The sequence below is a fragment of the Sorex fumeus genome, unplaced genomic scaffold (genome assembly GCF_029834395.1).
Source record: "Sorex fumeus unplaced genomic scaffold, SorFum_2.1 ptg000054l, whole genome shotgun sequence".
Lineage (NCBI taxonomy): Eukaryota > Metazoa > Chordata > Mammalia > Eulipotyphla > Soricidae > Sorex > Sorex fumeus.
Genome location: NW_026606111.1, coordinates 2470001 through 2495678, shown reverse-complemented (window position 1 = coordinate 2495678; position 25678 = coordinate 2470001). Strand labels below are relative to the sequence as shown.

Below are 25678 nucleotides of genomic sequence, written 5' to 3'. Positions count from 1 at the left end.
CCCTTGGCCAGACCCTCGCCCCTAGGGCTGTAGGGGGGGCAGTGTGGGTTGGGCTGAGGGGTCCAGGGGTACCCCAGAAAGTGCCTCTGGATCTTAGCCGCTGGGAGCTATGGGGAACCTTGGTCCAGGCTTGCCGTCACCCCTGCCCGGGAAGGTTCTGGGAGGCTGACGCAGGTGCTTCCGGCTCTGCCCGGCCTCCTTGGCGCCCCTTCCGCGTGGGAGAGTGACTGGCACCGCCGGCAGCTATTCAGAGGCGCCCTCCCTCCTGGTTATTTTTAGGGCCTGAAAAACACTTGGGGAGCTCGCGGCCCCCCGCGCTGACGTGCCTGCCGAGTCATAGCCTGTTCCCCAGACCCCGCCCCTCGGAGCACCAGACCTGCCCACAGCCTCGGTGGCATGGGCAGTCCAGGGTTCACCCTAATCTGTCAGTTGTGTCCACTTTGGGGTCTGTGACCACATCCCATGGAAGCAGAGTCCCTTAGGGGGGGTCCGGGCTGGGGCACGGAGTGGGGTCCTACAGGAGCCAAGAGCATGCCCAGCTCCCACGGGGCTGCGGGGGGGGGGGGGGGAGGCAGAGGACAGGCAGCTCTGGCCTGGAAGGGCTTTGGGACCCCTCCCCCCCACACACTCAGGGCCTCCTGAGACAAGGGGGGCAGGCCTTGGCGCCTAGGCCCGTGCGGGGGGTTGGGGTGGCTGCTGCACCCCCAGTGTATGTCAGGGCTGCCTGGGCCCGCCAGTGCATCCTGGAGGGAGTCACACTGACCTGGCTCAGTGAGCCAACAGAAATCTCCTGGCTAATGGAAGGTTCTGGAACAAGTCCTGAAGCAGGAAGCATTTCTGTCTGGTGACAAGACCCCCTGCGGAGCTGGGCTTGGGGGCTGGGAGAGCTAGAAGCTGTTCTTCCTGAATACAGGCAGAGGTACCTGCGGAAGAGCTTGAGAAAGTAGAGGGCAGAGGGCAGGGGGCAGGAGTAGCAGAGCCAGGTCGCAGGGCTTCCTACATCAGGCAAAGGGTGTTCTGGGGGCATTTGCTGTGGCCTGGGACCATGCTGCTGGGGTACAGGGAGTAGTTGGGTGGCTAAGTGGACACTGATGGGCTCCTGCAGTCTGCCCGGCTTGGACTCCACTTACAGTGCTCTGGCAGTTTCTGTGCTGTCTGCCCCTCCACCCCTCCACTCTGCTCTCCTGGGGTGTGTGGGGGAGAAGTGCGATGTGGTGAATGCCTCTGCTCAGTCTAAAATGCCTCATCATTGGGGCCCGAGAGATGGTCCTGGGTTCGGGCGCTTGCCTTGTATCAGCCGACTCTGGTCCTCCCTCCTGCCACCCAAACACTCTGCCATGTAGTGTCCCAGAACTACCAGGCGTCACTCCTGAGCACAGGAAAAAGACTCTTCGGCCACCTTCCAGAAACTGGCTCTGGTAATACGGATCATGTGGCTGTCCTCTTGGGCATTAGCACCCAAACCAGCTCCAGCTTCACACCGTCACCACCATTGCTGTCCCTATCATCGCTATCATTCTTGCCAACATTGTCACCACCAACACCATCACCATCATTACCTCCAACATCACAAAACCATCACCACCATCACTGTCACAACCGTCATCACCATCACCACCACCACCACCATAATCACCATCACCACCATCATCACCACTACTACCATCATCACATCATCACCACCACCACCACCACCACCATCACCACCATCACCACCATCACCACCACCTCCACCACCGCCATAACCACCACCAGCACCGCCATCACCACCACCACCACCACCACCACAACCATCACACCACCATTATCACCAACACCAACAGCACCATCAGCACCAATACCATCGCCACATGCTCTCTGGCTGTACACCAATCACAAGCTTTGCCTGTGCAGTTACCGCCCATCATGGTGACCGCTGCTATCCTCAGCCCCACATCTGGTGTGGCACATAGACATGCCAGAGAGATGGTCTCAGTCTCACTGGTCACTCACAGGTCCCCAGGAAAGGGTGACACTTGTACAAAGGCCAAGACCATCTGGGCCCAGAGCAGCTGTGCGGTGAGAGGGCACTTGCTTTTCTTCTCCGACATCCCATACGGTTCTTGGGTGCAGGGCCAGGAGTAACCCCCGAGTTTTGCCGGGTGTGGGCCCCAAACCAACCAACCAACCAACCAACCAAGATAGTTCAGGGAGCACTGTGGGGCCAGCCAGGACCCCTGTGTTCTCATAGCTGGCCTTGCCTCCTATGCCTCAGTTTTCTCTCCCATGGGAAGATCCGGGGCCTCTGTCCAGAGTTGAGTGGAGTGTGCGGGATGGGGGGAGTGGAGGGTCCAGTGTCACCTCATCACAGAGGCCACACGGCTGATCCAGAGCCCAAGCGCTCTGGGGATCCTTTTTTTTTTTATGGCTTTTCAGGTCACACCGGCAATGCACAGGGGTTCCTCCTGGCTCATGCACTCAGGAATCACTCCCGGCGGTGCTCGGGGGACCATATGGGATGCTGGGAATCGAACGTGGGTCGGCCGTGTGCAAGGCAAATGCCCTACCCGCTGTGCTATCACTCCAGCCCCCGCTCTGGGGATCTTGAGGGAACATTCCAGAAGGCGGCCAGCACTGAGAGCAGGAGGGAGACGCCACCTGCTGAGCAGCCTCCCAGCAGAGTAGAACTGAGAACAGAGGGACACGGGCGGCCTGACCACACAGTGTGGCCTCTGCCAGAGACACAGCGTGGCAGACAGGGACACTGACCAGGTCACTTTGACTCTGCCACTGTGACCCCATCACACTGTTACCCCCTTCTCTCTGACCCGTCACACTCTGACCCTGTCACTCTCTGACCCTGTAATTCACTGACCTATCACATGCTGACCCTGCCACACTGATCCCATCACACCCTGACCTTGTTCTCTCACCTTCCGTCTGATGTTCTCTGACCTTGCCACCTCTGACCCCATCACTCTGACCTCTGACACCACTGCTCTGACCTCCCCTGCCCTTGTGCTTTCTGGGTTGTGCTGGGAGTAGCTGGTGTGGTTGCCTCAGTGGGTCTGTGTGTGGCGCCTGGGGCTGAGCAGGCAGGGGTGCAGTGAGCTGGGTTCCCGTGTGGAGGCGCTGGGGAGAGGGATGCCTGGACCTGCACTGGCTATGTGTGGGGCTATGTGTGGGGCTGGGGCAGTCCAGCACAGCAGGCAGTAACCTCCTCCCTGTGCCCATGGCCCATCCCTCTGTGTCCCTGTCTCCCGTGGCCCCAGCCCTCTGCAGCCCTGCCCCCTGCCCTGTTCCTCCCAGCCCCCAGTGCCCTTGTCCCCTGCAGCCCCCACACCCGGCCCGGTATGTGCCTGAGCTTGGCTGTGGGGTTCTGCCCCCCGAGGTGCTCTGGGACGCACATGCAGAGCCCATTCTCTTGGCAGCCTTGCCCCGTGTCCCTATGCCAGGCATCTGCTGTCCCTGTCTGTCCCTCACTGCCCCCAGGTACATACTCGGAGCCTCCTCCTGGACCCACTTAGGCACTCAGGTTCTTTTCCCTACTCTGGGCTGCTGCCTGGACGTGGGCCAGTCTGTCCTCATGTGGGCAGGGTAGCTCCTGTCCCAGAGAGCCCCCACCCTGCAGAGGCAATGAGCTGCTGTGGGGTGGCGCCCTCTTTGCAGTGACGAGTGACAGCTGGGACCTCAGGGTGCAGGGACCCCCCAGATGCCTACTGCACCCCCTCTCCCCTGTCTATGGCCTCCGGGGCTCCCAGGGTCTGCCCAGCTAACAGCAGCGGTGACTGCGCGTGTGGAGGCTGAGGCTGCCCCCTGGTGGACACACGGAGATAGTACAGGGCACTGCTGCTCGGGATAGAGGTCTGGGCCTGGCCCCCACGTGTCCCCTCACTCCTGCCCTGAACCGGGCCACCCAACCCTGGGGGCAGGACCTCACAAAGACAGGCCTGTAGGAGCTGAGTGTGGGGGGTACGAGAGGCCAGGGGTTGCCTCTGTGCTGCATGCTGGGACACATGGATGTCCAGGGCACCTACCAGCCCGGGCGGGACTTGGGGGGGGCCCTTGGCTGCTGATCCCTGCGGAGGCGGGAGGGACACCTTGGAGGCACATAGACAACATAGGTTTTTCATTCTTTTTATTGAAGAAAAGAAAAGGAGAGAAAAAATAGATTCCCCAGCCCTGCTTCTTGCGGAGGGGGCTTCTGGCCCTGCCCCAGGGGTGGGCAGGGGGAGGGCTGTGCTCTCCTGGGTCTGGGGGGCCCAGGGCCCTGGAAGTATGGGGCTGCTGCTTCCCGAAGGTGGGGTGTCTAAAAACGGCGCCAGGCCGCGGAGCCCGGCGGGCAGATCCTCAGCCAGAGGTGGGGGGGCAGGCCACACTGGCCGGCCACAGCCCACGGACCCTGGCCCGGAGCTGGGCCCCAGGAGGGCAGAGTCTGCGGCCCGCGCGCGTGCGCGGCCTCCGGAGCCCGGTGCCCGCGGGGCGGCCGCTCCTGTCCCCCGTGGCTCTGGTCCCGGCACTGCCGGCCTCTGCCCAGCGCCCCGAGGCCGGCTGCGGGCCTGGCCCGCGTCCTGCAGTGCCTGCGCCTGGCCCGCGGCAGGCGCGGGCGGGGCGTCCGTCCCGGTGGTCGGTGCGTGGCCGCCGCCGCCTGCTCAGACCTCCGTCTGGAGGTCGATGATGTCCTGGCCCACCAGTGGGATGGTGGCGCCCGACTTCTCCCACTCCACGCCGCCTCGCAGCTCCAGCGGCGCCGGCGCCAGCGGCTCCAGCTCCTTGCGGGCCCAGGCTGGCGTCCCGTGCGCCTTGCGCAGGCTCTCCCAGGGCCGCTTGTGGGGCGTCTGCTGCCGCTCCAGCTGCTCCCGCGCGCGGAGAGGCCGGTCACCGCCGAGAGGCCGGTCACGCCCTCCGCCAGGGGCCGGTGCAGGCTGAGGCCGCCGGCCCCCGCCGGGGGCGCCCCCGCCCGCCCCGCCCGTCAGCCCCCGCCCCGCCCCGCCCCGCCCGCCAAGCCCCGCCCACGACCGCCCGGCCCCGCCACTGCCGCTCCCGGCCCCGCCCCCAGACCTTGCTGTCCGCTCCCAGGGCCTCCTTGTCCTTCTCAGCGTGCTGCTGCAACTTCCGGTTCAGGTCCTGGAACATATCTTGGTGCCGCTTCCGCGTGTGCATGATTTTCTGCAGGGGCAGAGGCATGGCCGGGTGGGGTCGCTCGGGGCGGAGGGGGGGTTGCTGCCCAGCCCCCCACCCACCTGTCGCCTTCCCAGGTGTCTGCAGGACCCACCTCAAAGTCCAGCTCAGCGTACCGCGACTTCCGCCGCTGCGGGGAGAAGAGGTCATGTGCAAAGGGAACCGGGCCCCGGGTGCCCACCTTTGGCCTGCACCCGCCGGGACCAGGGCTGTCCCCGCACCCAGAGAAGGGTCTGGCCCGGGACTCTCACGCCCAAGGAGATTCGGGCTGTCGCAGTCCCCAGGCTCAGCTCTAGGCCCGAGGAGCAGAGTGGGTAGGGGTTCAGTGGTTGCCCCCACAGCAGAGGCTGCACTGGTGCCCAGACAGGCGCAGGTCAGCTGCTGGGGCCAGGGGGCAGGCCTTCTGCCAAGGTGGCACCACTGCTGGGGACCAGCGCCTGGGAAGGACAATCCAACTCGGCCCTTCCTCAGTCCCTCTCCGCGGCCCCCCTTTCCCGCGAAGCCCCGCCCCTCCCTTCCTCAGCCCCTGCTCACGGCCCGCCCCGGGCCTGGCCCCGCCCCAAACCTCCCGGCCCCTCCCCTCGGCCCGCCCCCTCCCGCGAGGCTCCGCCTCTCCCCAGCCCTTCCCCGCGACCTGCCCCCTCCCTCAAGACCCCGCCCCTCCCGCGAGGCCCCGCCCCTCACCTCCAGGGAGCCCACGGAGAGCGTGGCCATGTTCTCGCCCTTGCTGGTGGCGCCCGCGCTGGAGCCCGGGTGCGGGGCGGGCTCCCCCAGGCTGGGGGGCGCGGGCGGCGGGGGCAGAGGCGGCTGCGGCGGCTGCGGCGGGGGCGGCGGTGGCGGCGGCGGTGGGGGCTGGGCGGGGGGCTGGGCCGGGGGCTCGCGGGCCGGGGGGCTGCGCACGGGGCCGGCGTCAGGCGCCAGGTCCAGGTGGATGAGGCGCGTGTGCGGCATCTGGTCCAGGTTGATGCTGTACTTGGTCTCCTCCTTGGGCTTGGGCCGCAGCGTGGCGGTGGCCGTGGGCAGGACCACGTAGCTCGTGTCCAGCGCCTTCTCCTGGGCGCGGCTCAGCTCCGAGTCCAGCTTCTTGAAGATGTCCCCGTCGCCCACGAAGGCGGACTTAGGTGCGCGGTCCCTCTTGAGGGTGAGCGAGTGGTTGGGGAAGTCTGGCAGGGGTGCACCGCCGCGGCGCGGGGACCCGTGTGCGTGCAGCTTGGACACGTTGGCTGGGAGGCTGTTGAAGTTGGGGGGCGGCGCCGCCTTGGGGGGCACCTTCAGCTTCTCCTCCTCGGGCAGCGAGGGCCGCTTCAGCGTGCCGGTGATGGTGGCCGTGCGGCAGGCCGCGATGTCCTTGTTGAGCACTGGGGGACAGGGCCGGGGGTCAGGCGCGGCCGGGTGAGCCTACCCCACTGCCGAGGGCCAGGCTGACACCCAGCTGCGGCTGGGGGGGACTGTCCCTGGGCCCAGCACCCTTTTTCTCTTTGGCTGCCTGGCCTCTGACCTGGGCCCCAGCGTGGTCTGTGCAGCCCCTCCTGCCCGGTAAGGGGGTCAGTGTCCTCGTTGCTGGGCGTGCCCCTGCCCCCTGCCCTTCCCCTTCCTGCTCCTTCCCTCGGCCCTGCCCTCTCTCCCCCCATGCCTTCCCGTTCCAGAGGGGTCCTGCCTCAGTCCAGCCTCCTGCCCAGCGGTCCTGCCCCTCCCCATCACCCTCTACCCTCAGAACCGAAGGACAGGCTGGAGGATGGCATCTGGAGTGCACATAGCTGGTGCCACCCTAACAGGGCTGGCACTGTGCCCCAAAGACTTGGGGCCACCTGTCAGGGAGGTTGGCTTATTATAGCACCTAGGATGAGAGGGTGCAGGAAAGCTATTCTGCCCAGTTCCTGAGCAGCCCAGAGGTCACCTTCTCCAGGAAGCCCTCCTGAGTTTGCCTGGCAACCTCTGTGCACCTGGGTTGCAGGGCTCCGGCTAGAGCTTTTCCACAGACCTTGAACTAGCCAGAAGGAGCGTGGCCAGACAGACTGCCAGTGGCCCTGTGCAGTGAAGACACCCGGACATGGCAATCGGACCCCCTTTTGCACCTGCTTCCAGGAAGGTCGATGCCAGCCGAGGGTTCTAGTGACATGTCCCTGCCACCCCTGGGCCCCGGCCCCCACCTGGCCTGAAGGTCCGCCCCAGGGTTGGATCACAATGGAGAAGTGAAGGCAGGAAGAAGGGGTGGGGGCGGCCCGGCCACGCCTGAGCAGACCAGCCAGCCCACGTGGAAGGCGGGGTGGGATGAGCACAGACAGATGGACAGACAGATGCATGGAGTAGAGAAAGAAGCGGGTGGGCCCGGCTTGGCCCCCCGGCGCTCTCACCTGCCAGGCGCTCACCTGATCTGCAGGCCAGATCCACATCCTTCTCGAAGTCGGTCTGGAAGGCAGAGGGGTGGGTTGAGGGGCCAGGACAGTGCGGGGAGCCCAGGCCTGACCCTGGCCCAGGGCACCGGCTCCCTACCATGAGCTGGGCGTGGCCATTCTGGAAGGAGCCCCCCGAGTCGCCGTTGCCCTCCTCTTGCCGGTCCACTACGCGGCACTTGACGGCGTCCTGGACCTGCAGGGAGGGAAAGGGCTGGTCGGCGGCAGGGGGCCTCACAGAGGAGTCTTGGGAGAGGTTAGGGGAGGGTGGGCACGGCTCCTGGCTCCTCTGCTTGGGCCTGTGAGCTGACCAAGTACAGACGGGGACAAGCCCAGAGACAGAAGGACACACGGTCGGAGTCACACAACTAGCCCAAGGCGAGCCCGGGCAACCGACAGCCTCAGGGCCCTGGAGATGGTCACTGCGCAGGACTCCACGCCCCCACCCCTTCCAGCGTTCGTTTTTCCAGCTATCCCAACCCTCTGAGCAGGGCGACACATCTCACCCCACACAACCCCATGCAGCCCTCACGAGGCCCAGGCGGACCCCGAGGGTGGGACCCTGGGCCGCTCGGGACTGGCCACTGGGTCGGATCAGCGCTGCCTCAGCTTGCAGCCAGCACCCCCAGCCGCCCCTGGTGCAGAGGACAGGGGCCCAAGCTGGCGTCCCCGCCCCGTGCAGGGGAAGGTCCCGGAGCAAGCCGCCCTGCCCGCGCCCACCTCTCTCCGCAGGATACAGTGCACCATAACGATGACAAAGCCCTCCAGCGAGTCAAAGACGGCGAAGAGGATCTGGAAGAGGGCGGAGCGGCGGTCGGTGACGGCGAGCACAGCCGACATCCAGGTCAGCGCCAGCAGAGGCAGCACCACGCAGGAGCTCCAGAGCGAGGCCCTGCGGAGCTGAGCGTCAGGGCAGGGGCCCCGGACACGCCTCCCGCCGAAGCCCCGCCCCGGACACGCCCACCGACCCCTGTCCCCGCCAAAGCCCCGCCCCGGACACGCCCTCCCCGGCCTCAGCCTGCCTCCTTGACTTGGCCCCTGGCAAGCTCCTGGGTGTCCTGGTGACCTAGTTCCCTCCCACCCCCCTCCACCCTCTCTCTGCCCAGCCTGCAGCTGCCTCCCCCAGCCAGAGTTCAGCAGTCCCTGCCCCACCCGCGAGTCCCTGGGAATTTGGCAGCCCCCAGGGAGGGGGCGGCTCCCCAGAAAGCCCGTTCCTGGCTGTCCCCGGCCACTGGAGAGGGGACTGTGTAGGCCTGGGAGACCCCTGCCGGGTCCCGCTCCCCAGCCCTCAGCAACCCAGGTGGCCACCCACAGGGATGGTCCTCGGCCAGGCCTCGAGCTCTGGAGAGAGGGAGAGAGACAGAAGGGAGAGGAGAGAGCCTTCCTCTGTGGAGGAGGGACAGACAGCAGGCAGAGACAGACAGGGACAGACAGTACTTCCTGCGCTTGCTCGCAGTGCCCCGAGAAGGGCTTCCTCTGCTGCACACAGCCCCTGCCTCCAGGGAGTCCTCCTGGAGTATGCGTGGGCAGACATGACGCTCTGCAGCCCATGGCCCTCTTGGTGGCACCATAGTGGCCACAAGCCATCGTGCTGCCAACTCTGTACGGGGACAGAGCATGTGGTATCATGCCTGGATGCAGGAGGACCTGGGAATAGCTCACAGGGACCCCCTGGGGTGCTTCCTGTCATGGATGAGGAGTGTGGGCTGGGGGCAGCACAGGTCGCAGGAAGGGGCTGGCACAGCACTGGGGACAGCAAGGCGGGGCAGCGGAGCCCGGCAGGACACGGACCCCGTCAGGCACAGCCGCTCTTATGGCCTGGGCCCTTCTGCCAGGGTGCCATGCACAGCCCAAATCAGCCTGGGGGGCACACGGACCCCCACAGCCAACCCCCCCCCAGCCCTGGCAGCAGCTCAGGGCCAGATGTGGGCAGGACTTGTCCTCACTCACAGCAGATCCTATAGGGGTGCTGAGAACAGGCTGGAGGGGGCAGGGCCACACCGACAGCCTCAGGCGTGCATGGTGCCCGCAGCCGTCCTGGCCCCACCAGGAGAGTTCTCCAACACCTGGCTGGGACCCTGAGAAGGGACACGGGACAGTCCGCCCACGCAGCCACCACATGCCACTCACATAAGCACTCCACACTGACACACACACACGTACCCACAGCCAATATGTACACAGACATGCACAATCCATGCTAACACGCACATGTGCACACTCACAGAAAGTATGTACACAGACATGGACAGTCTCCCCGTGCTGACACGCACATGATTCACACAAAGTCAACATGCACAGACATGGAGTCTTTCCATGCTGACACGCAAACGATTTACACACAGCAAACATGTACACAGACACGGATAGTCCATGCTAACATGCACACACATGCACACTCACAGAAAGTATGTACACAGACATGGACAATGCTCCACACTGACATGCGCACACATGCACACGCCGCTACCATGTACTTAGACACAAATAGTTTCTCCATGCCGACATATGCACGCACACACAGCCAACACACATAGACACGGACAACCATTTCTAGCTGACACGCGCAGACAGGCACACATGCACACTAATACACAGGCCCAAAGGCACACACACTAAAAACCATATACACACATGCCCACATGGACATGTTAACAGTCAAACCTTCGTGCAGATACTTGTGAACGTTCACACACACAAAGGTACACCCATGTACACCCATGTGGACCATGGGTACCGATATGTAACCATGCACGCCCAGGTGTACCTATGTACACATCCACATACGCCCATGCACACTCAATACTCATGTACATCTATGAACAGTCATGTGTACCCATGCCCATCCCTGCGTACTCATGGACATCTCTGGGCACTCATGCACACCCATGTACAGCCACATATGGCCACACAAGCCCACGTGAACACACCACGCCGCCCTGCACGCCTGGGATGCCCGTGCTCAGCACATGATAGAGCAGACCCTGACTCTGTCTCCCACGCCTGCCGGGCGCCCCGTGGTCCTCTGTCTGGGCCCGGGGGGGGTGAGAGAAAGGAGCGGGGTAGGGCAGGGGCACCTGGCAGCCCAGAGTGGACTACAGACGTGCCCACAGTGACAGAGCGGCGGACACCGGCAGCTCGAGGGGTGGGGGGGCACTAACATGGCATCGCAGGCGGCGTCGGAGGCAGCGTCGGCCTCAGAGAGTTGCTCATGTGGCACAGTTAGGGGCACACCCGAGGCGGGCTGGGGGCACTGACTGCAGGCGACATTAAAAGGCTGAAACAAAAGCACACACAGTCCCCCAGGGACCCAGGGAGCAGGGCCGGGAGTGAGGGTTGGGGGTTCTGGGGTGCAGCTGAGGGTTAGAGGGTTCTGGGGCGAGGGGAGGGCAAGGGCTTGGGAGTTTGGGGTGCAGATGGGGTGGGGGGGTCGGGAGTTTGGGGTGGAGACAAGTAGGTTCTGGGGGTCAGGTAGGGGCCGGGGGCTCTATGGTCCATGTGGGAGCGGTTCTGGGGTGTAGGTGGGGGCCAGGGGCTTGGGTGCAGAGGGCACAGTGGGATTGCAGTGGAGGGTGGATGGGGACGGGCCTGCACACAGGCTCTCAGGGGGTGTGTGAGGTCCCCTAGGTGCACGCGCTGCGCTGTGGGGAGCCGCCCCTCCAGCCACAGGGCACCGTGGCACCGTGTCTGCCCTGTGCCTGGCTGAGCGCCAGCCTGTGTGGGGCACAGGGGAGTGTGGGGTATGCGGGTCTGTGTGTGTGTGTGCGGGTTTGTGGGACCGTGTGTGTATTTGTGTGTTGGTCTGTGTGTGGGTCCGTGTGTGGGTATGTGGGTCTATGTGTGGGGCACAGGTGAGTGTGGGGTATGCAGGTCCGTTTCTGGGTCCGTGGGTCCATGTGTGGGTCTGTGTGTGGGTGTTTGGTTCCACGTGTGGGGTGTATGGGTCTGTGTATGGGGCACAGGGGAGTGTGGGGTATGCAGTGGGTGTGTGGGACCGTGTGTGTATTTGTGTGTGGGTCCATGTGTGGGTCTGTGTGTGGGTCCATGTGTGGGTCTGTAGGTCCATGTGTGGGACTGTGTGGGTGTGTGGGTCCATGTGTGGGTCCGTGTGTGGGGCCTGTGTGCAGGTGTGTGGAACTGTGTATTGGTGTGTGGGTCTGTGGGTCCATGTGTGGGTCCGTGTGTGGGTCCGTGTGTGGGGCCTGTGTGCAGGTGTGTGGAACTGTGTATTGGTGTGTGGGTCTGTGGGTCCATGTGTGGGTCCGTGTGTGGGTCCGTGTGTGGGGCCTGTGTGCAGGTGTGTGGAACTGTGTATTGGTGTGTGGGTCTGTGGGTCCATGTGTGGGTCTGTGTGTGGGTTCGTGTGTGGGTCCGTGTGTGGGGCCCGTGTGCAGGTGTGTGGAACCATGTACTGGTGTGTGGGTCCGTGTGTGGGTCTTTGTGTGGCCTGTGTGTGGGGCCTCAGCCCTGGCCCATCTGAGAGGAGGCAGGGTGCAGTTGGTGGGGGCCTGAGGCAACCAGGCCCCCGGAAGGGGCGGGGCGTTGGGTGGGGCTCCTGCAAGTGTGTGTGGGTGGGGGGGGCAGAGTCCAGGCCCGGGGCTGACCTGAGGACCTGAGCGCCTGGCCAGGACGGGTCAGCAGGGAGAGGCAAGGGTCGAAGCACAGAGACAAGCAGACTGGCACGGAGGGGTGGGGAGACGCCCGCAGATACAGCCGGGCAGGGGCTCCGAGCTCAGCGGCCCCCGGGATCTCCCTCGTGCCCCGCCCCTCTGACCCAGGGCTCCTGACGACCAGGCTGACGGGCCCGGGCCCCAAGGCGGGCAGTGCCGTACCCCGCCCGCTCCTTGAGCTTCTTGTCGGGGATGCCGTCCTTAGACACCAGCTTGTTGAACACCAGGATGCCCACGACCATGTTGACCTGCAGGGGGAGGGGTGGGTCACCCCGGGCTCTGGGCACTGAGGGGGCAGAGGGCCCAGATAGACGCCGATGCACCCAGCCTGGCCCCACGGCCCAGGACACAGGGGCTCACCCTTCTCGGGGCCACCTCCCTGTACCCGCTCTGCCAGCTGCCATGGGGACACATGGGGGGACCAGGCCAGTCCTTCCGAGACCTCCTGGGCCCCTCCCATGGCCCCGAGGCCCTGCTCCAGACGGAGGTCCACCCCAGCCACGCTCCTGGGCCCAGGGCCTGGGGATGAGCAGCACTGGGACCATGCAGCCTCCGGTGGCTCTGGACACGGCAGCCCACCTGCCTATAACCATGAATGGAAAGTTCCGGGCCCAGCAGCTGAGCCCCGACGAGGCGCCCCTCCCCGGTGACCTGGTTTCCCGGCTGCAGGCAGCGTAGACAGAGGTCACCGGGGCGCCCGGGGTCAGCCCTGCGCTGAGGCTGTGGGGAGACTGGCCTGGCCGTCCCCCACCCCCTGGGGGCTCGGCCTGGGAAGCCGCACTGATGCGGATGCCCCAGGCCAAGCAGGCGGCAGGGAGACAGGGCTCTGGGCCCCCCTCCAGCAGACAGAGCCAGCCTCCAGCCCACGGCTCGCGCCCCCCCACGCACAGCTGCCCCGCAGGACTCCAGGGGTCAGTACCAGCACGACAGCGGCCGCAGGTCCCACGAAGGCGTACAGCAGTCCCCCCTCCAGGGAGAGCCAGCAGCTGCAGAGGGACCGGGTCAGCGGCCAGCCCGGGCGCCCAGACCCCCAGCGGGGTGAGGCCACCGCAGGCACCCAGGGCCGCCTCATCCCGCCCCCGTCAGAAGCTTTCCTCAGCCACGGCCCAGGCTTGGGCTTCTGCAGAGGAAGAGCCCAGGAAGGGAAACCGAGGCATGGAGAGGCTGCCAGGCCACTCAGGGAGACACTGGGAGGGAGGCCCTGGGCATGGGCTGGCAGCCCTCAGCTTCCGGTGGGAAGGCCGGGACCGCCGCCACCCCCACCCCGCCCCGACTCACTAGTTCATGGTGCTGTACCCTTTGGCCTTGGTGAAGCCCACGGACACGGCCACGACCAGCGCAGGGAGCCCTGGGGGGAGAGGGTAGGGTGGCCGCGTGCTCCTCTACCTCCGGGCTCAGAGGACACAGGTGTGTGTGCAGCCCGCAGCTGGGGGCGGAGGGACAGACATGCCAGTGGAGGCCGGGGCCCCCGGGTCGGGGAGAGGACACTCACCCAGGGCCCTCCCCGGGGCGGGGGCGGTCACTCACCCCAGCCCAGGCAGAGGAAGCGCTTGCGAATGAGGCGGTTCCGGAGGCGGCCAGTCACGGCCATGTAGGACTGCCAGGCCTCGGTGAGCACCCAGCAGAAGGACGACAGGAAGAAGAAGTGGAGGAAGGCAGCCACCAGCGTGCACACCACCTGGGGGCACACAGCCGCGTGGTGCTGGCCTCCTGCCCTCCCGTGCCGAGGAGACAGCCCCGGGCAGGTGCCAGAGAGCAGCCCCAGTACCCTGGGTGCCCCCTGCTCTGCTGACCCCGCCCCAGAACCAGCTGAGCCCTGGCGCCCCCGGCCTGGCAGCTCTGACCCGGATTCCCAGTGGGTGCTGGGCCGGGGGCAGAGAGCACGCCTCAGTGAGAGTCCCTGTGGCCCGGACTGTGGGGATGGGGGGCAGGGGGGAGGGGCACCTACTTTGTTGCGCGTCTGGGTCTGTCCGATGAGGATGAGTGCGTTGGAGGAAATGATGGACAGGCAGAAGTTGAGCAGGATGACAGACCTTTCCGAGCGGATGTACCTGGGCGGGAGCAGGGCTCATGCTGGCACCCACTGAGGCCTCTTCAATAAGTGATCTGGGCATCCGGGGCACCAAGGCCAGAGTACCCCTACCCTGCAGTAACTGGTCACAACCGGCACTACCACCATCATCACCACCATCACCATCTACCACCAGCACCAGCACCATCACCATCAACACCACAACCAGCACCACCAACAGCACCATCACTTCCAGTACTATCACCACCATCATTACCTCCACTATCACCACCATCACCACCACCGTCACCATCACCACCATCACCTCCACCTCAACCACCATCACCTCCACCACCATCATCACCTCCACCATCAGTACCACAACAAGCACCACCACCAACACCATCACCTCCACCACCACCATCACATCACCACCACTACCATTACCTCCACCACTACCATCAACATCCCCATCACCACCACCATCACCTCAGCCACCATCACTACCACAACCAGCACCACCACCAGCACCATCATCTCCAGTACTATAACCACCATCATTACCTCCACCATCACCACCCACCATCACCTCCACCTCAACCACCATCACCTCTACCACCACTACCATCACCACCACCATCAGCACCATCACTACCACCACCACCACTCCCATCACCATCACTACCACCAACACCATCAGCACCTCCTCACCACCATCATCACCACTACCACTCCCAGCACCACTCCCATCAGCACCCACCTCGCCACCATCACCCCAGTACCATCATCACCAAAACCACCACCATCACCACCACATCCAGAAACACCATCACCACTACCATCAGCACCGACACCCTCACCGCCACGGCATTGCCATGATGCTGCTTCCGGCCCACCACACAGTACACCACCCCGCACACTGACTGCCTGTTGACACAGCTCAGCTGACCCGGGGCTCCAAGAGGGCTGCTCCGAGGGCATGGTGGCCTGGCCACGGCCCAGCTGTGTGGTCTGGGCTGCGGAGCCTGCCCACTGAGTGCGGGGGGTGGACACGGCAGGGCCAGGCAGCCGTGCTTCTGCTACAGCACTGTCCGCAGGCAGACACTGAGGGAGCAGTGGAGACAGAGAAGGGGCTGGGGGGCTTCCCTGGGTCCCCACCCCCTGGGGACCTCCAGGCCACAGCAGAGCTCCCCTCACTCACATGCAGAGGGTGGGTCTGGGGGACCAAGTACAGACCCTCCAGTGGCAGTGTCAGCCTCATGGGCCCCCCAGCCTCTGGCTGCCGTGGGCCACGCTGGGAGTGCTGGCAGGGCCAGGGTGCTCGAGGGGCCGCACTGGGAATAGGGGACAGAGACAGCCCACTGGCTCGGGGCACACACGCTGGTGGGCACCTCCGCCCCTCACCCAGGAAACGAGCAGGCCCAGCGTGCAGAGGGGCACGGTCAGATGCAGCCTCAGCCCCTCAGGCCCGTGAAGGCGGGGAGGGAAGTTTGTCCATCTCTTGCTCTGTCCAGGCTGACTCTGGGCGGAACGACGTGCAGGAGAGAGTGGGGAGGGCCCAGTGGGAGCCACAGAGGCAAAGGCGAGAACCCTGGAGCCAAGCCCCCACCCCGCCCACGGCCGCCGCCCTCGCACCTCCACACGGACACGTAGATGATGATGAGCAGGAGGAGCGTCAGGGACGAGACGCCGCAGCCCACGATGAGCGTCACGGACGGCACGATCACCTTCTCCATGTTCTGTGGGGCGGGCGGGATGCTGAGGGTGTGACCCTCCCCCCAGAAGCCACCCCTGTCCTTCCCACACAGGACCACGGCCCTCATCCCCGCCACGTGTGCCAGCCGCCCCGCACGCCACACCCGTAGACCCCTCCAAGCACCCTGGCCCCAACCCCAGATGCAGGGTTTCTCTCAAATGCTCCATCTTGTCCAAGGCCCTCCTAGCTGCCGCCTGTGCCAACCTCCCAAGAGGTTTCGGGGTTCCTGCTGGAACCTCACAGCCTCAGCCACAGCCACTGCCCCCACCCCACAGAGCCCGGAGCTGCCCCCATGACCACATGATTGGGTTCTTGGGACCCCAAGAGTGTCTCCCAGGGCATACTGGCCACAGCAAGTGGATGGTGCAAACTGACCCAGGACCCAGAGACCCCAGAGGCAAGCACCAGGCCTGCGCCTCCTCCCCCCCCACCCCCCATGCACACAGCTCTGGGCTTGGTGAAGGGGGAAGAAGGGGTGGAGGAGAGTGAGTGAGTGGGGGGAGGAGGGTGAATGAGTGGGATGGAAGACTGGTGTGGAGCACGACAAGTTGACCAGGACTAGGACACCTTCTCCAAGCAGGTCCCCTGGTCAGCACCCACTGTGCTCCGCAGACACGGCGGGCCAGACACCCGACCCTGCAGGGTTGTCTGCAGAGCAGGACCCCGAGAGGCCCGAGTGCCCTCCCTGAGACTGACCCATAGCCACACGGAGGTCAGTGGGGCAGGGGCAGGGTGCTGGGCTGGCCTCTAGTCATGGTGGCCAAGCGGGAGGCCAGGGCCGGGTGCCCCGCGAGCCCTGCAGGATCCAGGCAGTGGGGAGCGGGGATACAGACAGGCGTGCCAGAAGGGTGATGGATGGTGGATCTGGGAACGTCCCAGGCAGGAATCTGGGCCTTGGCCCTCATGTCCAGGCTGCCCCAGGGCCTTTGTACTTGCAGCCCTGGGGCTTTGCTTTGCAGCCCGGAGGCTCCCATCTCTGCCTGTCATGCAAACTCCACCAGGGCCCTGGGACTGTTCCGGGCTGTAGCAGTCGCTCTCCAGTCTCAGCCACCCGTAGCCTCCCCCTCCCCATCCACCCACCCCAGGGACCCATCATGCTGTCCTATCACCCTGACCCTGTCACCTTCTGACCCCGGCGCACCCTAACCCTGGCACTCACTGAGCTTGTTACTCCCTGACCCCGTCACCCTCTGACCTTCTCACCCCCTGACCCCGTCACTCCTTGACCCCATTGCTCCCTAACCTTGTAACACCCTGACCCCATCACTCCCTGACTCGTCATTCCCTGACCCCGTCACCCTCTGACCCTGTCAGTGACCTGCCCCCATAGTGACCCTGACCTGTCCTCCCCAGTCTGAGGAGAGACCCCGGCAGCAGTGTGCCATCCACCCCAGACTGCAGCAGTGACCCCCTCCAGCCCAGGCCCCTGCCAGGACTGAGCCTGGCCCTCCCATGGTCTCCTCAGACACATGCTGGTCCTGGGAGACCCTCCAGACTCCCCACCCAGAGTTCCCCACTGTCAACCCTGATGCCCACCCACGGCCTGGATGCTCACCTGTCTGGGTCCCCCGCACCACCCCCCAGGGCCACGGGACCCTTGCCCACTGAGCCCCAGCAGCTGCAGAGGGAAACTGAGGCACAGGGGTGGGCCTGGGAGAGGAGAATGTGGGGCCTGCAGGCCCTGTCCACCGAGTGCAGCCCCTCTGCCGCCCTGCTCCGTCTGCCCCCCTCTCCAGCTCTCTCGGGGGAAAGTCCCTCCTGGGCCCTAGGTGGACAGAGAGGGCCCAGAGCACGGCCCTCGAGATGCGGTTCCGTTGGGATGGGCTGGGGGGGCTCCGGCTGGCACTTCCAGAGGACAAACGGGGGTGAGCACCACGCAGGCCTCGCGCTGAGCGGAGCGGGATGCTGAGGGCCTGCACCCAGCTCCCGCCACCCCGCCGGGCCACCCCGGCTGGGCCAGGGGCGCAGGCCCCCTCCCTGGGGCGGCCGCAGGGCGCAGTCCTCGGGCCGGCACCGGAGAGTCCCCCGCACCCCCGGGAGCCCAGCACCGGCCCCCGCCAGGCGCGGGCCCCAGATGCAGTTGCTATGGAAACCCACAGCCCCCACAAGAACGCAGGGGAGAGGAGGCGGCCCGGCCCGCCCGAGGCGGCCCTTCCCGGGGGTGCGCGGCGCGGCGCGGCCCCTCCCCCGCGCCCGAGCCGGGCCGGGATCCCGGGCCCCGGCCCGCGCCCCCGGAGCCCCCCGCGCGCCCCCCGCGGCCCCGCGCGCCCCCGCGCGCACTGCCCGCCCCGCGCGCCCCGGCCCCGCGCGCCCGCCTCGCGCCCGCCCCGCGCCCCCCGCGCGCCCGCCCCGCGCCCGCCCGCGCCCCGGGGGTCTCACCGCGTCGGCGCTGAGCTGGGCTAAGATGGCGAAGGTGGACAGCCGGTCACACAGGCAGCGCGTCCGGAGGGCGTCGAGGGGCACCGTGCGGCAGCCGCGCCACGACCAGGGCCCGAGCTGCGGGGGTGCGGGGGAGGAGGGTCTGGGGGCGGGGCGGGCGGGCGGACACAGGCAGGGGGCGGCGTGAGCGGCGGCGGCCGCGGGCCCGCCCGGCCCGGCCCGGCCCGCCCGGCCCGCCCGGCCCGCCCGGCCCGGCCCGCACCTGCGCGCGCCCGGCCCGGCCCCCGCCGGCCCCCGCCGCCCCGCGCCCCATGCCCGCGCCGCCGCCGCCGCCGCCGGCCCAGAGCACGGGAGAGCGAGTCGCGGGAGCGCGGCCGCCCGAGCCCAGGCCCGCAGCTGGCCCCGCGCCCGCCGCGCGCGCCGCGCCCCGCGCGCACAGCCCGGCACCGGCACCAGCACCGGCACCGGCACCGGGGGCGGCCCGAGCGCGCGGGGGGCGGGGGCGCCGCGACCTTGGAGGGGGAGGGGCCGCGGGCCAGGCCGGGCCTCCGCGCCCCCGCCTGGCACCCCCTTTTGAACCCGGCGGCGGCAACCAAGCCCCCCCCCCCCCCCCCCCGCCCCGGACCCCAGAGTCGGCCACAGCACTCGGGGGACCAGATGCCAGGGCGCCCGCCGCGCCGGGACCCGGCCCGCAGGCGGTCTGAGACAAAAGCCAACGCCGCGGGTGGGGGTGCCGAACCCCGAGGCCCCCAGACAAGCAGCGCAGGGCCCCAGAAGGGCCCAGGCCGCCAACGGATGGATGCAGCCACCAGGGTCACCCCAGGGACACCCCCACCCCCAAGGCCCTGCTGGTGTCTCCTCTTCCCGATGCTCACCAGGAAAGCCCCCATCCCTCAGTTCTGGAGACAAGCGCATGTCCCCGGCCCCCAGGCCAGGGAGCCAGAGCCTCTTGATTTGGGGGAGATACTATGCCACGTCCCTGCTGAACTTGCTGCCCCAGGTGAAGGTCTCTGGGTGGGACCCTCAGCCCTATCCTTCTTGCCTCTTCTCCGTTTGAGAACAGAGGGAAACTGAGGCAGAGGCATGGGTGAGGCGAGGCCCTGCTGAGGAGCATCCAGGAAGATGCTGTCCTCTGCCCACGCGGGCACAGGGGCCCAAAGCTCACCCATCGTCGGGGACCCACTAAGCACCGAGGGGGGAGCCCAGGTCTCTTGAGAGCCGCAGGAATCATGGGGTGACCCGGCCACCAGTCAGTACCCGCCTGCTGCAGCCCAGCCTGGCGGTCCCCGAAGGCCAGCAGAGTCCTCGAGGGAGGTGGACCCCAGAGCTCAGAGTGGAAATGAAGTGGGTCAAGGAGGCAGCAGGGCCAGCCAGGCCTTGGCACCGTGCAGAGCTGGCCCAGCCTGTCGGAGCCTGGCCAGCGCCTGCGCCCTTCACCCCAGAACCTCCAAGGATGGGTCAGGACAGGGCACAGGCCACCAGCGCCCGTGTGTCTGCCCTGGCTCCAGCCGTGTGTACCAGACTCCGGCCAGCAGGGCACTCTGCAGGGGTTCTGCAGGTCCAGGACCTGAGGCTCCTGAGGTCCAGCCATGTCCACCTTATTGAGCGAGCATCTGATTTTTGTTTCTTTTGGTATTTTTTTTTCCTGGGAGGGGGGGTTACGACCTAGCAGTGCTCAGGGGTTACTTCCGGCTCTGCACTCAGGAATTATTCTTGGGGGTGCTCGGGGGCCACAGGGTACATCAAAGATGCAACCTGGGTTGGCCACGTGCAAGGTCAGCGCCTGGCCCGCTGTACTCAGCCAGCATCTGAGAAGCAGCTCTGCATGTCGGGGCCCTGCATCTAGGCTCGGGGGCTGGTCAGGCTAGTGGCTGGCAGGTCCCACAGGGCTGGTGGTCTGCAGGGCACCAGGATACCAGCTGGCAGCCTCCTCCCTGGAGATGGGGCCCAGGTTGGCCTGCTCCATCCCCGGGCCCCCCACTTCTGCTCCCGGCACGCCACGGCCCTTTGGCCCTGGACCTCTGGCCAGATCAGGGAAAGGTGGCTGTCACCACTTCCCAGGAGATGGGGGCCCAGGTTGACCCACATGCTTCTGTGCCCGTCCCCCCTGCCCACATCTGATGCCCGTCCCCTCTGCCTGCCATGCAGCAGACCATCCTCCTCCCACCAGTGGCTGTGTCTCCTCCCACGCAGTGACCGCAGCCCACGCAGTGCTGCTGACCCTGGCTGGGCTTTGGAACTGGCATTATCTGGGTCATGGAGCCCAGGCCCCCCACCCGGGCCCGAGGATCTGGGGCAGCACTAGCCGCCTTCCCCGGAGCTGTCCAGGGCGAGGGGCCGTGGTGTGCCGGAGCAGAGGAGGAGGGTCGGGGTTGGCCCCGGCCTTCCTGGACCTATGGAGGGCCGACTGAGGGGGGCAGGGCCCCCCAGACCGGGGCTCCAGGGAAGGCCAGTACCCGGCAGACCTGCCCATCCATGCCGCGGCCACGAGCCCCACTGCCCGCCACCTCAGTGCCCTGGGCAGGGCCCTGTTCCTGGGACCCGGAGGGGCCACAGCAGCGGGCAGAGGCTTATAGGCTGGGTCCCTGGGTGTGGGCCGCTCCTGGAGGTGGGGGACCGGCAGTGCTAGGACTTGGTGTTCTTGGGCTGTGGCTGTGCCCTCCTGCCCCGGCCAGTCTGGGGTCCCTCCCCAGCTGCCTGGAGCTGAGTGGGGAGGGGGTGCAGGCCCACTGGTACTGCGGGAGGTTCACCCCGAGCCCCACAGCCCACGAGCAGGTGCTATTATGGGACCGGCTCGGCGTCCCCTGGGGCCGGTTGGCTGGTCACGTGGCGCGGGTGACTCAGCGCTGCGGAGCGAGGATCGGGCAGTGGGCGGCTGCAGCCGGGGCTTCCCAGGCCCCCAAACTCTCGGCACAGCGACTCGCTGGGGCCTCAGGAGCCCCCCTCTCTCTACCATCCCCTCCGAGCACTAGGCCGACTCGCCCCGTCTCCTCCAGCAGGAAGCCCGCGCAGACAGGCCCTCAGCCCAGTGCAACATGGACCACCGGCCACCTGCCGCCCTGCTGCCCCCTGGCCACACAGCTGCATGCAGCAGGCAGAGCTTCCTGCTGCTCCCGGGAGCCCCCGACCTCGGTTCCTTCACCAGAGAGAGAAGAACCCCGGGTCAGGGCCCCACCTGACCCCAGCTGGGTCCTGTAACCCGGGAGGACCCTGCAGACCCCCTGGAGACACCTGCCCTGCCATAGGTCACTGTGGGCCTGGCCTTGCTCCCCCAGCCCCCAGCCTGGACAGGCGCCCGGGGCAGCCTTGTGGGCTCTTCTGGGCTGCTCATGTTCCCAAGATGCGTCTTGGGGCCAGCCTGGCGCTGACCGCCTGAGAAATCGCAGCCTCCAGGCGCCAGACCGGCCCTGCTGAGCCCACTGTCTCCTCGGTCCCCATTGCTCCCACTGTCCTTGCTGTTCCTAGTGACCCCACTGTCCCTGCAGGGTCCTCTGTTCCCACCCTCCGGTCAGCAGGGACGCCCAGAGAGCCCAACACCCCAGCCCCACTTGGAAACAAAGGGACCAGGGAGGGTCTAGCTGCCCCCAGATTATTCCTGAGCCCTTTGCCCTTTTGCCTCTGCCCCCTACTCCCTTCCTCTGCCACTGGACCAACTGGAGGCCAGCAGCCATGCCCCTGTCCCCTGGCTGCCAAGTCCTTACGGCTGGCCACTGGGTGCCCCGTGGGGCCACAGCTCTAGCTCAGCCCAGACTCCACCGGGCATAGTCAGCCCCGTGGCCGCCCCTCTCCCGGGCCCACCCCTTTGCTCCCTACTGGTCAGTTCAGCCGCCACATGACTGTGTGGCCTGCAGGGCGGCTCACACATGTCCCTTAGGGAGCTTGAGTCCCTGGCACCACCACGAACTGCCCTCCCCCGGTGCTCAAAGAGCACCACCACCACCACGCCATGTCACCCCCACACCCACAGCTGTCATCACTGCGGTCCCAGCTGTGCCTGCCATTGCAATCATCCAGGGGGACACAATCCCATCACCGCGCAAACACCAGAACATTCTAGCACTGCCACACGGCCGCATCTCGGCACTCCCCGCCACTCTGCCAGCCACACCCTCAACAGCAGCCACCTCACTCCGATACCCCCGCCACCGCCATTGCCCGGGCAGGGGCTTCCAGCAACACGCTCACACCACCACCGCCCCTGCCCAGACAGGGGCACCCAGTGACACACACTGCCACGAGCAAAGCCACAGCAGCCTCCGGCACAGTCCTCATGGCCACCCTCGCCATGACCACTGGCATTGCCTCAACTATCAGCGCCATCACCATGACCGCCAGCTCCTCCTCAGAACAAGCCCTTGATTGTCCCTTCTCCAAGTCCCCAGCAAGCACTGATGTACACAGGATGGGCAGGTGGTGGCAGAGCTGCCCCAAGGGAGGCCTCATGGGCCAGGCCTGCGCAGACCTCACTCCTGCCGGGCCCCTGGAGTGGCCTCTGGACACTCATCTGCAGGCTCCTCCGCACCAAGGCCGAGCGAATGAGCCTGGGGCCTTCCTCTGCCCCCCACATCCCAGGCCCTGCTCCCAGCACCCCCATCCCTGCTGGGGTGAGGACCCCTGCACAGTCTGAAGTGGGGGGTTCTGAAACAAGCTGGAGGAAGGAGCCTCTTCCAGGACCCCTGGGAGGCATCTGGTGTGCACATGGGATCACTCAACCTGCCAGGTGACTACAGCCCTCCCCAGGTGAGAGCACCCAGTGCTGGCCTTCCTCTGGGAAACCACCCCTGAGGAAGAGTGGGGGGATGAATGGGTAGAGGGATGGAAAGGTGAGTGAGTGGATGGACAGATGGATGGTGGGTGGGTGTACAGGTGGGGAGATGGATGGATGGATGGATGAATGGATGGGCAGATAAATAGGTTGGGTAGATGGATGGAGGGATGGATGGTGGATGGATGAATAAATGGGTGGGAGGATGGATGGATGCATGGGTGGATGGATGAGTGAGTGAATAGATGGTTGGGTGGATGGATGAATAGGTATGTGGATGGATGGATGGGTAGATGGATAGATGGATGAATAGATAGACGGTGCGGTGGGTGGGTGATGGCTTGCTGGCTGGGGGAACAGAAACTGAATTTGTGAGTGAATAGATGGGTGAGTAGGTGGGTGGATGGACAGAGGACAGATGAGTGAGCAATGGACGGGAAGACTGATGGCCGGATGGATGGATGGGTGAGCAGGTGGATGGATGGGTGGGTGGGTGGACAGAGGGACAGACTAATGGACAGTTGGGCAGATCAGTGGGAGGATAGGTGAGTGGATGGGTGGACAGGCTGATGGAAATATGGATGGATGGTTGGATGGGCGTGTGGACAGGAGGGTGGTGGATGGGTGGTGGCTGGACGAACATATACACAGCAGAAGGTTGGAGGGTGGACAGAGGAGTGCATGGACCGGTGCAGATATACTGGAGGACAGCACTCCTGTGGGCACAGCGGAAAATGGGTGCCCTCTCCTAGTGTCTGGGGCTCTGCAAGGAGCTGCCACTGTGGGGAAGTGGTTCCGCGGGGGTTGGGGTCCCATGGGGGTTCGGGGTTCCTGCTGGGGAAGGAAGTCTTGCGGGGGGCTCAGGGTCCCTCGGGGGGGGGGTCAGTGTCCCTGCTGGGGTTGGGATCCCGACTAAGGGGAGGTGGTCCCTGTGAACGCTGGAGTCCCTGCAGGAGGTAAGGTCCCTGTGGGGGGTTGGGGTCCCTGCTAGGGGGACAGAGTCCCTGCTGGGGGTGGGGTCCCTAGGGGTCCCTGCTGGGGAGGGGTGCCTGCTGGGTAGCAGACCCATTCCCTCAGTGAGCAGAGAGGCCTGGAATGCAGTGTGCAAGAGGCAGACAGGACGTGGGTATGTGACAGGGGGCACAAGGACAGTTGCTGGGCCTGGGGAGGGGGCAGTGAGGCCGCTGAGTCGAAGGGGTCCCAGCCCAGCAGATCACAGGGCCCAAAAGGGCCATAGGCTTGAACCATTGCCGTAGCAGGGTCCACTGGTCTGCACTGGGGTGCTGGTCAGGTCTGAGCCTGGGCTTGTGACCATGCAAGGCCACATGACAGCAGCTGTGGCCTCAGGACCCAAAGGCTCCTTCAGCTCCCGGACAGCCAGAAGAAGGGCAGCTGCTCAGCCAACCTCGGCCACCTCTGCTCTGCCCTGCTCAGGCCAAGTGGGAAGGACATTCGGGGCCAGAGGGGGCAGCGACCAGGAGGCAGCCCCTCCCCCAGCCTCAAGCACCTCCCATGCAGATGGGAGGAATAACAGCACCAGCTCCCCATTCTCCTGTGTCCAGTGACCCTTCCCGGACCACCAGAGAGGCCCTCTACACTGCCCTGTCCCCCAGCCTCCTCTAGGCCCTGTCAGCCCCAGAAAGATCCAGCGCGTGGGAGAAACCAGGCTGGGAAGGCCGCTGACAGCCTCCGGGGCTCCTGCCAAGTTTCCCTTCCGCTGGGCCCCTCACCCCCCTGGGCCTGCCCCCTCACTGCCCTCTCCAGGGAAACCAAGGGGGCGGAAAGGCTCTTCTCTTAAAGGGGCCCTGTACTGGGCAGAGACTCGGACAGGTCTCCCAGGACAGCGGTGGGGATGGTTGCTCTGTGTGGTGCAGAGGAGACCCCCATGGTGAGCGGGTACCCGAGTCTCCATCACCATATCTGCTAGCAGCTGGTGCGGGGCACTGAGCGGCACTGCCAAAGGTATGTGCTGTGGGTCAGCCTCCCAGCGACACCCATCCCCTACACCACATCCCCCCTCCCCAGCCTGAATCAAGAGCCCGAAACTGAGAGCCCAGACTCAGGGGTGGCGCCCCACCCCCAGAGATAGGAGCTCCCTGGAGAACTTCTCAGAAACAACCAGCTGATGCACGGCAAGTGACCCTTCCTGGAGTCCCCAAGGTAAGGGGCACATCTGGCAAAGGACATGCCAGAAATGCTGGCAACACGAAATGGGTGCCAGGGAGGGCAAATGGCCAGGACCCAGCTTGTGTTAAGATCCTGCTTTCAAGTGAGGGCACAGCACATCTCCGAGGGCTGCGCCAGCCCACCAGTGCTCTATGTAATAACGCCTTGTTCTATTCTTGGAAAGGATGCTTGGAAACTTTTTCAACTTCCTGTAAATGGAGACCAGGGAGCAGTCCTTTCAGAACCACAAACTTGAACTCCTATAATGTGCTCCTGGCTGTGTCACTGTTATTGTTACCAATAATTCATCCGCTTTCACCGATCATCCATCCTGTCCATCCACTCACCCATCCAGTCATCCACTCACTCAACCATCCA

The 25678-nt window shown here is 65.7% G+C and overlaps 1 protein-coding gene across 7 annotated transcripts in view; it reads right to left on the bottom strand.

Moving 5' to 3' along the window:
- Positions 1-4100: 4100 nt before the first annotated feature.
- ADGRB1 (adhesion G protein-coupled receptor B1) overlaps positions 4101-25678 on the bottom strand; it is a 49028-nt gene continuing 27450 nt past the window's right edge. For 3 of the 7 annotated variants that reach the window (XM_056125333.1, XM_056125334.1, XM_056125340.1), the window contains 14 exons: positions 18370-18511; positions 15870-15973; positions 14172-14274; positions 13751-13901; positions 13502-13571; positions 13143-13209; positions 12386-12471; positions 8274-8445; positions 7654-7749; positions 7515-7569; positions 5845-6518; positions 5255-5290; positions 5041-5148; positions 4101-4832 (listed from right to left, as the gene is read on the bottom strand). In XM_056125333.1, the coding sequence (XP_055981308.1) occupies positions 4632-4832; positions 5041-5148; positions 5255-5290; positions 5845-6518; positions 7515-7569; positions 7654-7749; positions 8274-8445; positions 12386-12471; positions 13143-13209; positions 13502-13571; positions 13751-13901; positions 14172-14274; positions 15870-15973; positions 18370-18511 (2065 nt within the window). In that variant the 3' untranslated portion in view covers positions 4101-4631. The remainder of the gene's footprint in view (positions 4833-5040; positions 5149-5254; positions 5291-5844; positions 6519-7514; positions 7570-7653; positions 7750-8273; positions 8446-12385; positions 12472-13142; positions 13210-13501; positions 13572-13750; positions 13902-14171; positions 14275-15869; positions 15974-18369; positions 18512-25678) is intronic. The other 4 variants (XM_056125336.1, XM_056125337.1, XM_056125338.1 and 1 more) reach the window with 4 other exon arrangements.